A 17,952-nucleotide genomic window follows, 5' to 3' on the forward strand; every position below is an offset into this window, starting at 1 on the left:
AGTATGATGTTAGCCAATTTAGAGCATTCACCTTCATCCTGTATTTGTCTAATTTGCATATACATGAGTCATGGCACACGGAGTCAAAAGGGTATAGAAAAATGATTATCTACAAAGGGAATATCTACAGCACACCATTGTTTCCCAGACTTTAAACATGTTTATGGAAGTAGTTAACTGATGCCATAACACTTTCAAAAAGCAACAAGAAGAAAAATATTAATTTATGAATTTGAAGAAACTGTGGATGATAATGTGGCCAAATGACCATCAATAATCTCTCAATCAGTTAAGCTTGGAACAAACATGTGCAGCTAGATCATTTGGAAAGTAATGGTAGTTGTACACTTATTATCAGTCAACACAGAGCTCATGCACTGAATCCAGCTGTTGTCAGACATTACATCATGTTTTTTGATCATTACTGCAACAAGTTGTGAGCAAACTTCAGTTTAACAGCTACATATTTTACGCTGATGAAGCCTGTTTTCCTATAGCTAGTAATAGCCAAAATTGCAACAAATTAGATTATCAACAGCTGTCTTAATTTTGTGTTGTCACTTATTCAAAAATAATATTAATTGATTTGATTGTGCTGATATTTTACATGTTCTTTTCTCTTGTGAAGATAAAATTTTTCATAAAATATTGTTGATTTTTGTCCTTGTTTAATAAGTCTATTACAGATTTTATATCACTATTTTAACATCTTTGTAGTTCCTGTAACATCTTGCTCTTTTTTAAAGTTCTCTGATCCTACCTTTATACTTATTACTGCTCACATTCAGACGCTGGCAGAGGTTTGTCTACTTTAGTATGTTTCATATTATTTTAACAACTGAAATTAATATCAGTAATAACTCCCAGATAAATCAATTACAGAACAAATACAAATAATGAAAATTATTGATTATTTCAATTCATAATGTTTAATGCCTTATTATGTATACTGCTGATGTACTTTACCACTTACTTTCCTGTAGCTCTCTCACCCTTACACTGAACAGCAGAAAATTTTCCATCCGCATCACAGCTTGGATGCCATGTAATATCCTTGTTATATCCATATTGTGGACATGATTCTGCAGGTATGTTAGAATATCAATAAGTAAGTTTGAACTGATATGACTGGTACAAGTGATGTTTTGAGAAAAATAGTTCCATACATACTGCTATCTTTCGTACAGCCTTTTGTAGTACAACTGTATCCAGGAGCACACTGCATGGTATCTGCAGCTGCATCTTTATCACATTCTTTTCCTTCAACTATGAACCAAAAAAAAGTCAGAAAATTTTTATTTCACAGAACTTGTAGTGTTTCATAAATAACAATATGAGAATTAACATTATTTCCTATTCATTATCATAGCACATGCATTTAACAGTTCACAACTTTGTTTAATTTGTAGAAGATATCAATGGTCTGCATCTACAAAGCATGCTGCAAAGTTGTTTCTATTTGCATTTAAATTCATGTGCTATGCATATCAAAAATAATGGTTTGTCTATCAAAAGACTGTTCTAATTTTTTTCCTTATGACACTTGTGTCTGTGTTTTCCTGGAAAAAAAAACAAAAAACAAAAACAAAAAAATGGTTTTGTTTTGAAGTTCTCTAGATTCATCAGAACATTTCTTAGTAAAAATGAACAACAGATTGGATTTTGGTCTAGAAGTTCTGTATATTTCACTTACTTGCATTAATACAACCAGGACAGCAACCACACAAAGAGGCTGTTGGATAGTAGACGGTATCAGCTGGACAATCATCCTCATTAATATCTGTAATACACTGTCTTTCACTGTCACAGCCATGCAGAATACTGTCACATGTCTCAGCACTATCTAGGTATTGACAGTATATACAACTCATGAAAGTGGATAACATTACAATTACAGTGATACTCTTTGTGCACATTTTGTACTGATTTAGGTAGAGAGAGTAGCCTCTTCTTACTGTCAGAGGCAAATGTCAATCTTACAGTTGCTCTGTATCAATGACGTGAAGCACATGTGCCACAAAATGGATATGATAAGATATCACACTGTATATCTCACAATCAGATTCAAGACACACCCATTGCTTGCGTTTGAGAAGATAAAAGTGCTGTTGAAAGTTTCCATAATGTGAGCATAGCCATGCTACAGAAAACATGTCAATCTGATAAGCAACATCAAGAAACAAAACATATGTTATATGTGCTGCTGTATGATGACTGTTAAACAAACAGACATTTGTGATTTTTTATGACACACATGCATTTGTTGTAAACTTGTGCCACAGGTTCTTCATTTTAGTTTTTAGCTAAGCCAGAAACTTGCAGAAACAGACCTTAATACATAAGTGTGTCACCTTTACTGTTATACTTTAGTAATGCATTTTTGAGTGTGTATGGTACTTTTGAACGTCCATGTTATTTCCTTATATGCTTTTTTCCTTAACAATATAAACTTATTTGGAAATAGGTAACAGCAGGGTAACAGTCACTTCTACCACAAGCATTGATAATATAGTGAGCAGCAAAAATTATGGGAATACACAAAAACATGTATTAGACTTAGGAATATCTGATCACTCAGCACTTTTTATGTCATTGTCATACATAGACAAAACATATAGGCCCACAGTGAAATTGGTCAGAAATTTCAGCCAGCCAAATATAAACACATTTATCTTGAAATTAAAGGAAACCCATTGGACCTTCAGCAACCATTGTTTAGTAAACAACAATTACAACACTTTCATATCTAAATTCAAGAACATTTTCAATGAATGCTTTCCCCTCATATCAACAAATGATAAATACAATAAAAGTAAGACATGGATTACAGAAGGTATCAGGATCTCTAGCATCAGAAAGAGGGAAATGCAGAAGGAAGCAAAAACTAACCATGATGCTGAATTTATTAGGTACAAAATGAAATAGAAAAAAAATATTTCATTGGGTAGTTAAACAAGCAAAACGATTGGCAAACAGTAAATATATAGCTAATGCCTCAAATAAATCAAAGGCAGTATGGCAGTTTGTCAAGAAAGAAACAGGTACTGAAGAAACAAAACATTTTAATTAGAAACTAGAAATTGGTGTGAATACTGTTACTAACACTCGGCACATCTGTGAAGAATTTAATAAGTACTTCATAACCACAAACAAAATTCATAACTTCTTACTTCCACAAATAAGACCTGATGCAGTATTGCAGGAATCAAGAGAGTTTAAATTTACTGCAGTATCATGTCATGAAGTGGCTAACATCATACAATCCCTAAAAAATCTTAAATCTGTGGTCTGGGATGAAATTCCAACAAATATCATAAAGGTAGGAAGTGACAGCATTGCACCTCAACTCTGTAAAATAATAAACCATTCATTTGATGAGGGCTGTTTTCCAGACAGACTGAAATCTGCTGAAGTCTGTCCAGTCTACAAAAAGGAAAAACAAGATGATTTAGTAAATTTCTGCCCAGTGTCTATACTCCCAGTTTTCTCTAAAATAGTTGAACGAATAGTATGTAATCAATTAGAAAAGTACAATAAGGAAGGTAATATTATTCTCAATAACCAATATGGGTTTAGGAAGGGACGAAACACTTTACAAGCTATAAATGAACTAATATCCAAAGTAAGTAAATGCCATGACAACAAACAAAGTGTATCTGGTATTTTTTGTGACCTCTCAAAGGTGTTTGACACAGTAAACCATACGCTGCTGCTCCAAAAATTGGGAACCTATGGCTTCCATGGAAAATATATAAGATGGTTTTCATCTTATCTCAAAAACAGATACCAAAGGGTGATGATACATCAAAAGGGAGAGAAAACTTGCTCTAGCTGGGAAGAAATTCAAGCAGGCGTGCCTCAGGGCTCGATAATAGGATTACTTCTGTTCTTATATTACATAAATGATATGCCTAGCAAAGTAAATACAGATACAATACTTTACGCAGATGACTCAACTGCTGTAGTCTGCTGCAAAAACACTGACAAATTAGTAAGGACCACGAAACAAACTCTACAAGAACTTGAACAATGGATGAAAGATAATGCTATGAAATTAAATCTTGAAAAAACCCAAATCATACACTTCAGGACCAAACAAACTACTGAATGTATGAATCTTCAAAGAAATTAGTCACGCAATAACCCAAGGTTCTGTATTAGGCTCCATATCCACATCTACATCTATACCCTGAAAACCACCATGAGGTTCACGGCAGAGTGAATGTCCCATTGCACCAATTATTACAGTGTCTTCCTGTTCCATCCATTTATGAAGTGTGGGAAGAATGATTTTTTGAATGCCTCTATACATGCAGTAATTATTCTAATCTTACCTGAAGGTCCCTATGTGAGTGATACATAGAGGGCTGCAGTATATTCCTAGAGTAAACATGTGAAGCTGGTTCTTGAAACTTTGATAATGGACTTGCTCAGGATAGTTATTTTAAGAGTTTTCCAGTTCAGTCCTTCAGTATCTCTGTGACACTCTTCCACAGAGTAAACAAACTTGTGACCATTCATACTGCCCATCTCTGTATATGTTCAATATCGCCTGTCAGTCCTGTCTGGTACAGATCCCACACACTTGAGTAATATTCTAGAACCTGTTGCACAAGTGATTTGTAAGCAATATCTTTGTAGATTGATTGTAGTTCCCCAGTATCCCACCAATAAACTGAAGTCTATCACCTTCTTTACCCAAAACAGGACCTATGCTATCATTACATATGATATCCCTACAAACTGTTACACCCAAGTATTTGTATGAGTTGGCCAATTCCATTGATGTTATAGATATAGGATCCTACTTTTTTTCATTTTGGAAGTGTAAAATTTTACATTTATGAACATTTAAAGCTGCCAATCCCTGCACCAGTTTGAAATCTTATCAAGATCTGACTGAATATTTCATCATCATCAGTTATCTGCTATATTAGCAGGTCCTTTGCCTCTCCATTTTCTGTGATCCATTGCTTCCTTCTTAAGGCTGCTGTATGTTGTACCATCCATCATGTCATCCAGTATCTGGAAACTCTTCCTTCCTCGTTTCCTTTTTCCCTTCTACATAACCTTCTAAAACTGTTTTTATCAGTCCGTCATTCTTTCTTAATATATGCCCAATCCAATTTCTTTTTCTTCTCTTTATTACATCTAGTAACTGTCTTTTCTCTCCCTTCTTGTTTGAACTTTCCCTATGCTCATACCAAAGAGGTCTGTAATTAATCAAAAATTGTTTTAAATTTTAATAATGTTGTTATTCAACTGTTAGCCATTTTGACAATTTGTTACAAGATTAATTTTCTGTTAAAACTGTTACAGAAAGTTTTATGTAAATATTCTTGATGGATTTTATGATATCTTTGCAAGCATATAAATCTTCTAGCCATATTGAGGACATTCTTTCATATATATATGTTGTCAGCCCTACTCCAGTTGTAATAATTTAGCAACTGATAAATAGACACTCCTCTCTTATGGAACAGAATTATGAAATTCAAAATACAGAATTTCTGGATGGTAGTACCTTTAAAATGAATATTATTTTTAATGTGCAAGAAAACTTTCCCTTAGGCTGTTGGAGGGAATAGTTTCTTTCCTGTTTATAGCAACAATGAGGTCACAGATAAAACACAAGAACACTTGGTGCGGAAAGCAAACAAGGTCTGCAAGGAAATAAACAGTTGGTCATAATGGAATAAACTCTCATTAACATTAAGATAATAGACAGTGTGATAGCATAGAGAGGGAAAATAACAAAGTCAAATTAAACACTGATGATAATTTCAAAGAGTGTATAACAAAGACAGAAATTTATCTATGAATATAGACTGTGTGCTGAAGCAAAATAAAGACACACAGATAGTGCTCAAGGAATATAATCAACATAGATTACTGTCTTTAGCAAGTGACAGACAGAGCTTTGGACGTAACATAAGTGACCTGCTCCAGTTTCGCATTGGTAGCACTAAGTATCTATGATAGGATGACTGTGTCAAAATCCTCACAGCAGTTTCTGAGATTAGCCTTTATATGTAGACAGAAAGATGCAGTGGAGGACATTAATTTATAATATTTATAGAAAGATTTGTGTAGATTCTGCTCAAGATTTGCTGTTCTCCAGAGTTGAGGTGACTGTTTACTGCTTTTTCCATCAGATATTATCTCCTTTGTAGCTGAACAGTTCATAGGACCCATTTTCGTCAAGAGATGTCACTACAAATGACAAGTAAATATGAAACAGAGAACAATACATATACTGCACACTCATAATTAAAAAATGATAAACTATATGCATAAATCCAACTTGAGAATTAGTCTGCCAATTAGTTAAAACTGTATCTGAGTTTAGGCTTCACATACTGACTGAAAAATGTGATAGGGGACTTTAATTTGTAATATATACTCAGTCAGTAACTGGAATTATTTCTTTGGATCATAAACACAAAAACTGAGAACAATTTTTAATTACATTAAAGGTTCATAAAAATAATAATTATAAAGAGGCAAGTAAGTGCTATGTAAAAAAATCTGCTTAAAAGATTGAAAGCCCTAATGTAGCACAAAATACACAATTACCGTTCTATTGTACACTTAAATAACATATGATCAGGGAACAAGGGCTAAACTTATTCACTTTTATCAAGAATAAATAAACAAAAATCTCAAATTATCATTTTTGTCAGTAGATAACATGTTACAATATATTTTTCAGGAAGATTACAAAGTTAATTAAAGTAAACATTTTATGAAACAGTTGAAACCTCTTAAATACAACATATTATTAGGTGAAGAATTTATTAAATAATATGGAGTTAGGGCAATATAATACATTATTAATGAGAAACATCTGAGACATAGCTACATATTTTCACAGAGTAACGTACCATAAGCCCAAGATCTCTAATGGATGAAATTATTCTTCTTTCCTCTTCCTGAGCTCAACATCTCAGGTATTATAGTCAAATTATGACTCAGTTTTCCAAAAAAACAAATGTGAAAGTACATAGGCTGTATGGAACTGGAGCAGTATTATTATGTTATTGATAATTGACATTTTCTGACAGATTAAATTTGTGTGCCAGATTAGGTCTCCAAATCTGGCTGCTCACTTCCATAAGCAATGAGTTTACCAATTGTGCTATCCAGGTTTAACTGACAACACTCCTCTCAGATTCCATCTACAATTATCTGCTGGATTGGCACTGTCTCCCCAATCCATCAGACAATTTTATTTTTCACAGTTTCAGAACAGTACACACTCGACGGCAGAATGAAAGATTCAACCTGTTCAAATGTCAGTCAAAAGTGTGTGTGTAAATTTCTAAAGGACCAAACTGCTGAGGTCATTGGTCCCTAGTCTAACACACTACTTAAACTAACTTATGCTAAGAACAACACACACACCCATGCCTGAAGGAGGACTTGAACCTTTGGCAGGAGGGGCCATGCAGTCCGTGACATGGCACCTCAGACTGCTCAGCCACTCCGCGTGTTTTTTTTTGTGTGTGTGTGTGTGTGTGTGTGTGTGTTTGTGTGTGTGTCAGTGAGTGTGTGAGAGATGGGGGGGGGGGGGGGGGAGAGAGAGAGAGAGAGAGAGAGAGAGAGAGAGAGAGAGAGAGAGAGAGAGAGAGAGAGATCCACATGGACTGCTTCTATGTATGTTTATGAAATAAACCCCAATGAAATTATAAGTAAAATTAAATTGTTAAGAAATAAAATGTCAGGTGATCTTGATGAAGTACCTGATTTCATATTAAAAGCATGTGCTCATCACATAGCAAACCCCTTGGCAAAAATTTTCAACCTCTCTTTAAAAACTGGTGTATTTGCAAATATTTTTAAAACAGCAAAAGTTTTACTACTGCTAAAAAAAGGTTCTTCTGAAAAAATATCAAACTGCCAACGCATGTGACAGTTAAGTTCCTTCTCAAACATTCTAGAAACACTCTTCTATGACAGGCTTTTAAGTTTCATAAATAAATATGCACCTCTTACAATACAAAAACATGGTTTTAGAAAGTCAAAATCTACACAGACAGCAATTTTCGAATTATTAGACTGCATTTTAAAATCCCTTGATCAACATAAATTAGCTGCAAGTATTTTTCTAGATCTGTCAAAAGCTTTTGACGTCCTGGACCATAACATTCTGCTCGAAAAATTAGAAAGGCAAGAAGTAAGATGTGTAGCACATACTGGTTGTGTTCATACCGAGAAAACTACAGGCAAAAAGTATAACTTCAGTATGAATTCAACCAAATGAATAAAACAAGAAACAACTCCTTTCTTTCTAGCGAATTACCAATAAAATGGGGTGTATCACAGGGCTCAATCTTAAGTCCACTACTCTTCTTGATTTATGTGGATGACTTAATTGAATATATGAATCCCACAAAAACTATCCTGTTTGCCAATGACACCAGCATATTGCTCACTGGATCCAGTCCAGAAACTTTGCCGTCCACAGCAGAAAGTTCTATGAAAATACTCTCTGAGTGGTTGACAAAAAACAAACTCATTATAAATACTTAAAAAACTGTGTGTGTCGATTTTCATTTAATTCCTCCAACTAATCAAATGTCTTTTCAAGCACAATTAAAAAATGGTCCCCTACAAAATGTAAGTGTCACAAAATTTTTGGGTCTATGGGTTCAGCAAGACTTAAAGTGGGACACACATATAAATAACATGTTTAGAAAATTATCTTCTGCGTGCTAGAGCCTAAGAATTTTAAAGGCTACAACAAGAAAAATAACTGTACTGCAGGCATACTATGCACAGTTCCACTCACATGGGATCGTTTTTGGGGGATACTCAACTCACAGTGTAAAGGTTTTTAGAATAATTTATGGTCTTAAGAAGATGGAGTTCTATACATCCCATTTTACTGAGCTTGGTTTTTCAAATGTTCCAAGTTTATTTATTTATGAAACTATCTTGTTCACTAGGGACTACCTCCTGAAAACAGGCAAACTGATACAGAACACAAATGTACTCAACTATAGTAGCAGAAGGAAATCAAATATTCATCAAAAATATCGAGGTAACATTGGTGTAATACTACACAATAAGATACCAGAGGAAATAAAAAATGCTACTCATCCAATATTTAAAGCTACACTAAAGGCATATCTAATAAAGCACTGTTTCTATTCTGTCAGAGAATTTCTGAATACGTAACAAAAGTAATTGTAATAGGTACCTATTTTTAATTTGCCTACTATTTTGTTAATATTATGTATTATTGTAACTTATCTTTGACCTGTCCAACATCAATTGCACAATTTGTGCTGTATGATAAAACTGGACCAATAAAAAATCAAATCAAATCAAGTGAGAGAGAGAGAGAGAGAGAGAGAGAGAGAGAGAGAGAGAGAGAGAGAGAGAGAGAGAGAGAGTCTGCAATGGCTATTGATGAAATGTTTTTAACATTGTCAGGTAATTTACTTGTAGGTACGCATACACCAAAGAGCATTATATACAAGGCATAGATTCTTGTCATTATTGACATGAAGTGCCAACCCAAATATATCTATCTATGCAATAATATATTAAAAACAAAGATTCCAAGACTTACCAAGCGGGAAAGTGCTGGTAGACAGGCACAATAAATAAAACACACAAACACACACACAGAATTTCTAGCTTTCGCAAACGACGGTTGCTTCTTCAGGAAAGAGGGGAGGAGAGGGAAAGACGAAAGGATGTGGGTTTTAAGGGAGAGAGTAAGGAGACATTCCAATCCTGGGAGCGGAAAGACTTACCTTATGGGGAAAAAAGGACAGGTGTACACTCGCACACAAACACACACATATCCATCCGCACATACACAGACACAAGCAGACATTTGTAAAGGCCTTTTTTAAATCCAGAATAGTGCAGATCAGCTTTTCTCCTAATGTTGTAGCTATGCACACTGCTGTTGCTTTTGAATTGTGATTCATTGTTAATAACAAATTTCCATAAGTGAATATATACACTCCTGGAAATGGAAAAAAGAACACATTGACACCGGTGTGTCAGACTCACCATACTTTCTCCGGACACTGCGAGAGGGCTGTACAAGCAATGATCACACGCACGGCACAGCGGACACACCAGGTACCGCGGTGTTGGCCGTCGAATGGCGCTAGCTGCGCAGCATTTGTGCACCGCCGCCGTCAGTGTCAGCCAGTTTGCCGTGGCATACGGAGCTCCATCGCAGTCTTTAACACTGGTAGCATTCCGCGATAGCGTGGACGTGAGCCATATGTGCAGTTGACGGACTTTGAGCGAGGGCGTATAGTGGGCATGCGCGAGGCCGGGTGGACGTACCACCGAATTGCTCAACACGTGGGGCGTGAGGTCTCCACAGTACATCGATGTTGTCGCCAGTGGTCGGCGGAAGGTGCACGTGCCCGTCGACCTGGGACCGGACCGCAGCGACGCATGGATGCACGCCAAGACCGTAGGATCCTACGCATTGTCGTAGGGGACCGCACCGCCACTTCCCAGCAAATTAGGGACACTGTTGCTCCTGGGGTATCGGCGAGGACCATTTGCAACCGTCTCCATGAAGCTGGGCTACGGTCCCGCACACCGTTAGGCCGTCTTCCGCTCACGCCCCAACATCGTGCAGCCCGCCTCCAGTGGTGTCGCGACAGGAGTGAATGGAGGGACGAATGGAGACGTGTCGTCTTCAGCGATGAGAGTCGCTTCTGCCTTGGTGCCAATGATAGTCGTATGCGTGTTTGACGCCGTGCAGGTGAGCGCCACAATCAGGACTGCATACGACTGAGGCACACAGGGCCAACACCCGGCATCATGGTGTGGGGAGCGATCTCCTACACTGGCCGTACACCTCTGGTGATCGTTGAGGGGACACTGAATAGTGCACGGTACTTCCAAACCGTCATCGAACCCATCGTTTTACCATTCCTAGACCGGCAAGGGAACTTGCTGTTCCAACAGGACAATGCACATCCGCATGTATCCCGTGCCACCCAACATGCTCTAGAAGGTGTAAGTCAACTACCCTGGCCAGCAAGATCTCCGGATCTGTCCCCCATTGAGCATGTTTGGGACTGGATGAAGCATCGTCTCACGCGGTCTGCACGTCCAGCACGAACGCTGGTCCAACTGAGGCACCAGGTGGAAATGGCATGGCAAGCCGTTCCACAGGACTACATCCAGCATCTCTACAATCGTCTCCATAGGAGAATAGCAGCCTGCGTTGCTGCGAAAGGTGGATATACACTGTACTAGTGCCGACATTGTGCATGCTCTGTTGCCTGTGTCTATGTGCCTGTGGTTCTGTCAGTGTGATCATGTGATGTATCTGACGCCAGGAATGTGTCAATAAAGTTTCCCCTTCCTGGGACAATGAATTCACGGTGTTCTTATTTCAATTTCCAGGAGTGTATATTGTGAAGGTACTGTGAATACCCCTAATTCCTTAAATAAATTTCTACTTCCTTAATGATAAGTTACACCAAAATATGATGACATATGAAAGCAGTGAATTGAAATAGGTACAGTAAGCTAATTTATTGATATGTTTATCACCAAAATTTGCAACAACCCTAACAGCATATGTAGCTGAACTCAAACGTTTCAGTAGATCATCAATGTGTTTCTACAAATTTAATCTCTCATCAATGCACAGCTCCAAAAAATTAAAATATACTGCCTTAGCTATAGACTTCTATTCAGACTCTGGATAATTAATGGTGCTATGCCATTTACTGTACAGAACAGTATATACTTCTTTAATTAAAATTTAATGAGAGTCCATTATCAGAGAACCACTGACTAATTTTCTGAAAGATATTGTTTACAATTTTGTCAGGTAATTCTTATTTGTTGGGTGTAACTTGTATCATCAGCAAAAAGAACTATCTTTGCATCTTCATGAATATGGAGTGGCAAGACATTAGCCCTTTCAGGTCTTCATCAGGTAGTGGTGGAGGTATGTTGCCTTTCCATGTTGTATCTGGCTGAATGAAATCACTTTTCTTCCATGTGGAGTTTTCCTTCTTCTTTTTCACATATTAAGTTGCTTTCTGTAACATAATTAATGGATAAACAATTAGTTATGTGTATTTTTGAGCTAATACTAGGTAATTATTTTTCAAACTGAAAATTTATAATACTTACCTTACTGGTGGAGGGTTGAACACCATTACCTTCTATATTTGTTGCTTGTGGTTTAGAGATGCCCTTATATTCAATAATACAATCCTCACCTTGAATGTGTATTTTGATGTGATTATTTTGTGGACATTCAAAGATGCTGTCAGGGTCTTGTTAATAATGTCAGACTCACTATTTTCTTAATCAGATGAAAAGCTAAACTCTGAAATATCGCCTTCTGGAATCTGTAGCAGCCCTAGTATTTGCTCATCAGTAAGATTTTTCTGGCAAAATTCAATTCCCAGAAACGTGTAAAACAGGAAGCAGTTGTAATGTCAATGTAAAACAGTCATATTTCAGTAAATATTCTGAATATACATTATTACAGATGTGTTATTATTTTGTATTAGGTGATACATTGTAGTTTTATTAATGTTATGCAAAGCTTCCCTTATAAATATTTCTAATGAGAGCAGGAGAAAAATACAACAAATAGGACACAACAGCTGACAAAAATATCAAAATGGCAACCCATACAAAAGATTACTTTCAGGGCGCACTTGTTTGCATACTGCTGCCATCTGTTGTTGATTTGTCAAAAAAACTCCCAATGGGTGATGTATTCAAAGTATTTAATATTTGACCAGTGAAAGCATATATAACATTTTCTGTTAAAAAGCCTTTCTGAAAACCAAACTGACATTTTGATAGTACTTTATTTTTACAAATATATGAAGTTACTTTTAAATACAACATTTTTTCTAGAATTTCAATAAATCTGTCAGATATGAGACTGAACAGTAATTGTTCACATCAGGCTAATCCCCATTTATATGCAATGGATTAACAATAGCGTGTTCCAGTTCATTAAGAAAAGTGTTCTGTTTCAGTGAGTTGTTACATATGTGGCTAATGTTTCCTGCAAAATCTCATCCACACCCCTTCCATGGCTACTTCCAAGCATTAGAACGTTCCCAATACTTTCTACTTGTTTTAAATAATTGTTTCCTAATGAAAGTCTGTTGGATATTAACTACACCTTTGTCTAATAGAGCCTTTTTCTTATCTAACTGACATAGCAAGGCAAATCTGTTTTTTGTGTGAGTGATGACTCTACCAGATACTATTCTCTTTCTGTGGCCCTTGTTCCCTGCTACCACTTCCCAATTATCGTTACCCTTCTCCCCCCTTAACCTCATCAGTTCCTTCCTAGTACTATCCAGTTCAGCCTTAAGGGCTCTAATCTCTACTTCCTGTTCAATTATTTTACTTGATTTTCAATTACAAATAGTAATTACAAAATATTAAAAAAAAACACAATGGTACACTTGACAAAAAATAATTACAATTTTCATAGCAAAACTTAATAAATTGCCATTTCCTCACATCAAAATATATTTTATAAATGTTTTTAACAATTAATTTTAAAATATAAATTTTAAATGTAATTAAGTTAACATTTCATTTCCTGAATTCTGAAGATCACCATTCTGAAATATCATACAGTGTCTGCAAATGGTAGTTCGAACACTTGCTCCCGTACGTCTCTACGTGTTTAGTTATTGTCATGGATAATGTGAGCGTCGATTCAGTGCAACTGAACAATGCTCTAGCTACAAAATCCAAAAAGATGGACATTATTGCATAGTTCTCATTTAATGGAGTACCTCATAGTTCAACACAGATCAGAGCAGAATTTCTGTTCCTTTTCAGTGCCCACAATCGTGCATACAGAATTCATGACATAAACAAACCTGCAAAGCAGCATGAATGCCATATTGTTAGATTACCCCCATATCATTGTCATTACAATCCAATGAAGTTGGTGTGTGCTCAGATGAAAGCATATATTGCAGAAAAGAACAACGCATTTAAAATTGCAGATATTGAGAGATTTCCATTGGAGGCAATGTATAGCATCTCAAGACATACACAGGAACTGCAAAATGAATGACAGAGAAATTGGCATGGACATGATTATGGACCATTTCATTATAAATGTTGCTGAGCGTGAGTCATCTGTGTCAGTCAGTGAAGATAATGGCATGGATTCCTTACTGTGAATTATGTAAGTAAAATTATTGGCACTTATGGCTTTGTTTTTATGACTGTGTTTGCAGCTGCATTAAAAATTATTAATAGCTCAATTATTCATCTTTGGTCTCACAATAATGTAGTTTTCTTCACAAAGTATATATGTTTTCCATTGCATACATGAGATATAATGCTGCAGCACATTGCATATTCAAAGAAAATTAGCTTTCAATAACCCATTAAATGAGCTGTTTATGATATCCTGAAAGTCACACATTTCTAAAATGTGAAAACACTTTAAATATTTTAAGTCACTGTGGATGCCTAATGCAAGCAATACAAAAATTCATTTGATGAACAAAACAGATCATTGTTATTCAAAACATGAAATGTTAAACATTGACAATATTTAAAGAAAATACATCATTATCACTGGCAAAATATAGAGTGTGTGTGTGTGTGTGTGTGTGTGTGTGTGTGTGTGTGTGTGTGTGTGTGTGTGTGTGTGTGTAAGTGTTCACATTATTAAGAAAGTAGTTCACTGTGAAACAATGTGTATGCTAGCATGCCAACAGCTGTTGGAGTGCATGAACTAACAGAATAAAATTGGCAGTATTGTAATGTATTTTCCCTCTCTCTCTCTCTCTCTCTCATCATAGCTGCACTCAGCTCCAGAAATAACCTAGTTTAATTATGTGATTACTTAACATATATACACACATGTTACACATATACTTATTTTTACAGATTTTGGTATGTGTGTCAAGAAGACTGTGAGCAAATATCTAAAAAGATACATACATTGTCCACAAAGCCTCTTAAATTCTGGCAAAAATGTCTCCCTGTGCAGCCATAAAGCACTGACTGCACACCAACCTGCACATCGTCACAAAACAGCATCAAGAAGGTGCTGACCAGTGCCACACCTCCAGGAAGACAGGTTCAGCATCCCTTTCAATTCTAATGTAACCTGCTGCCCATTGCTGGCCAGTCAGTTTGGTTGTTGTCTTCATGAGCATCAGTCCTGAGTAATAGGAAGACAACACTACCTAGAACAACTTACTGAAAAAGTTCTATTCTCTTCAAATTACATGGACAATATTGTGGTGCAGGACATGAACCACAGGAACACATCACAAATCAGTAATCTTTGTATGCTTTTTCAAGTGCTTTCAACTGCAGATTTGAAGTGTTGCCAGGACAAATGTGACTTTTTTTCAGTCTGAAATTCAGTATATAGCTAACGTTCTTAATAGCCAGTGGGTTCATCTCCTTCACTCACATATGCTGGCCATCCAGTATCTCCCTGCTCCATGGAATATGAGAGGATTACAGTCAGTTCTTAGGAAGATGATGTATTATATCCAGTCTACACCCATCACAGCCCAGATAGTGGCTCCATTACTTCATCTGTGCCAGAAGAATGTGCCATTTGTTTGGTCCAAAGAATGTCAGGATGCTTCCAGAAATTTAAAAATGCCTTGTTGAATGACAGATGACTTGTACATTTTGATCCCACCAAGCCTGTGTTTGGCAGTGGATACTCCTTCATATGAAATCGGAACTGTGCTTTTCCACAGATTTAGTTCATAGGACAGGCCAACTGTGTTTATTTCCAAGTTGTTGACCAAGACTCAAATTGAGAAGGAAGTGCTTGTTATCTATGGCACAACAAAGTTTCACTATTATCTGTTTGGTCAGAAGTGTTACCTAGTGATGGATCGTAATCCATTTCAGTCTTTGTTTCCATCCATCCAAACCCATTTTGCCATGCACAGCCCAGAAGCTGCAATGTTGGGCTTTTTTATTGTCACAGTATGAGTACAAAATATTGTACTGGCCAAGGGTGAAACATGCAAATGCTGACACTCTTTCTCGCCTTTCTTTAGGTCTCGATTCCAAATTTTATGCTATAGCAACATCTTGTTGTCAGAAAAATGTGCAGGACACTGAACTTATACAGACTTTTCCATTGAACTAAAGAGAAATTGCACATGCCACAGAAGCAGACACTGACTTGAACCTAACGTTGCACTACATCCATACTCCTTCGTCTTATTCAGTGAAAAACATTCAGAATTCTTTTGTGTGGTGATATTTTGCTTGTCAGCATAGCCACTCTGTCCAGTATGGTGTGATTTTATTGCAACATGACTCTGGACAATTGCATGTGCTTATTCCTAAAGTGCTGCAAAAAGATGTGTTGTGATTGTTCCATCAAGGACATTGGGGAACTGTATGCACAAAACAGAACTTGGCCAGACATGTATGCTCTCACTGAACAGATGATGTTACAGTGTCATGCTTGTGCTGAAACTCAATCAGACCCACTGCAAATGTTTTCAGCTTGGTAAAATCTCTATAAAAGGCTTTTGATTGTGTAAATCATGGAATACTTTTAGATAAGCTCTAGTACTGTGGTATGAATGGGACAGTGCTCAAATTGTTTGAATCATACCTAACTGGAAGAGTGCAGAAAGTTGAAATAAGTGGTTCACATAATATGCAAAGAACTGGTGATTGTTCAAACTGGAGAACAATCAAAAATGGGTTGCTGCAAGGTTCAGTCTTGGATCCTCTGCTGTTCTTAATACATATTAATGACTTGCCATTCTATATTCATAAAGATGCAAAGCTGGTACTTTTTGCCTATGATACAAGTATAGCTATCACACCTGATGGACAAGAATTAACTGGTGAAATTATAAACAATGTTTTTCAGAAAATCATTAGGTGGTTCTCTGCAAATGGGCTCTCATTAAACTTTGACAAAACACAGTACACACAGTTCCACACAGTAAATGTAATGACATCATTAATAAATATAGACTTTGATCAGAAATCGGTAGCTAAGGCAGAATATTCAAAATTTCTAGGTGTATACACTGATGAGGGGTTGAACTGGAAAAAACACACTCTAAATCTGCTGAAACATTTGAGTTCAGCTACTTATGCTATTAGGGTCTTTGCAAATTTTGGCGATACACATATCAGTAAATTAGCTTACCATGCCTGTTTTCATTCTCTGCTTTCGTATAGCCTCATAGTCTGGGGTAACTCATCGTTGAGTAAAAGAGTGTTCATTGCACAAAAGTGTGTAATCAGAATAATTGCTGGAGCTCATACAAGATCATCCTGCAGACACTTATTTAAAGAGCTAGAGATCTTCACTGTAGCCTCACAAAATGTATATTCACTTACAAAATTTGTTATTAACAATCCAAATGAATTCAAAAGTAATAGCAGTGTGCATGGCTACAACACTAGGAGAAAGAATGATCTTCACTACTCAAGGTTAAATCTAACTTTGGCTCAGCAGGGGGTAAATTATGCTGCCACAAAAGTCTTTGGTCACTTACCTAATAGCATCAAAAGTCTGACAGATAGCCACATAGCATTTAAAAGGATTTTAAAATAATTTCTTAATGGCACCTCCTATTCATTAGATGAATTTCTGGACATAGTAATTTGGTAATTCCACCCCCCTCCCCCCTCCCACCCCCAAAAAAGTGTCATGTAATATTTTGTGTAATATAATATCTTGTATAGCACCTTTTATTAACCTGACATGTTCCACATCATTACCAAGTGTCGTATTCATTATCTCTGGAACAAGTACTAATCTAATCTATCACTGTGGCAATGAGTGCAAACTGATTTTGCTGGTCACCTTTGGAACACTCCCTTATTGTTGTGGACTCTTTTAGCAAATATCTGTTTGCAGTTCCCCTGAACTCGACTATGTCGCATAGTACTATTCAGGCTTCGTCATCTATTTCTTGCTTAGAAGGTTTCCCTGTAGTGTTG

The 17,952-nt window shown here is 36.5% G+C and overlaps 1 protein-coding gene across 1 annotated transcript in view; it reads right to left on the reverse strand.

The window, feature by feature from the left end:
• Positions 1 to 2,112, reverse strand: part of LOC126298529 (uncharacterized) — a 109,965-nt gene extending 107,853 nt beyond the window's left edge. The window contains exons 1-3 of the mRNA XM_049989889.1: positions 1,694 to 2,112; positions 1,171 to 1,266; positions 974 to 1,082 (exon numbers count right to left, since the gene is read on the reverse strand). Coding sequence (XP_049845846.1) covers positions 974 to 1,082; positions 1,171 to 1,266; positions 1,694 to 1,916 — 428 coding nt within the window. The 5' untranslated portion in view covers positions 1,917 to 2,112. The remainder of the gene's footprint in view (positions 1 to 973; positions 1,083 to 1,170; positions 1,267 to 1,693) is intronic.
• Positions 2,113 to 17,952: the final 15,840 nt, after the last annotated feature.

The sequence above is a fragment of the Schistocerca gregaria genome, chromosome X, assembly GCF_023897955.1.
Source record: "Schistocerca gregaria isolate iqSchGreg1 chromosome X, iqSchGreg1.2, whole genome shotgun sequence".
Classification (NCBI taxonomy): Eukaryota; Metazoa; Arthropoda; class Insecta; order Orthoptera; family Acrididae; genus Schistocerca; species Schistocerca gregaria.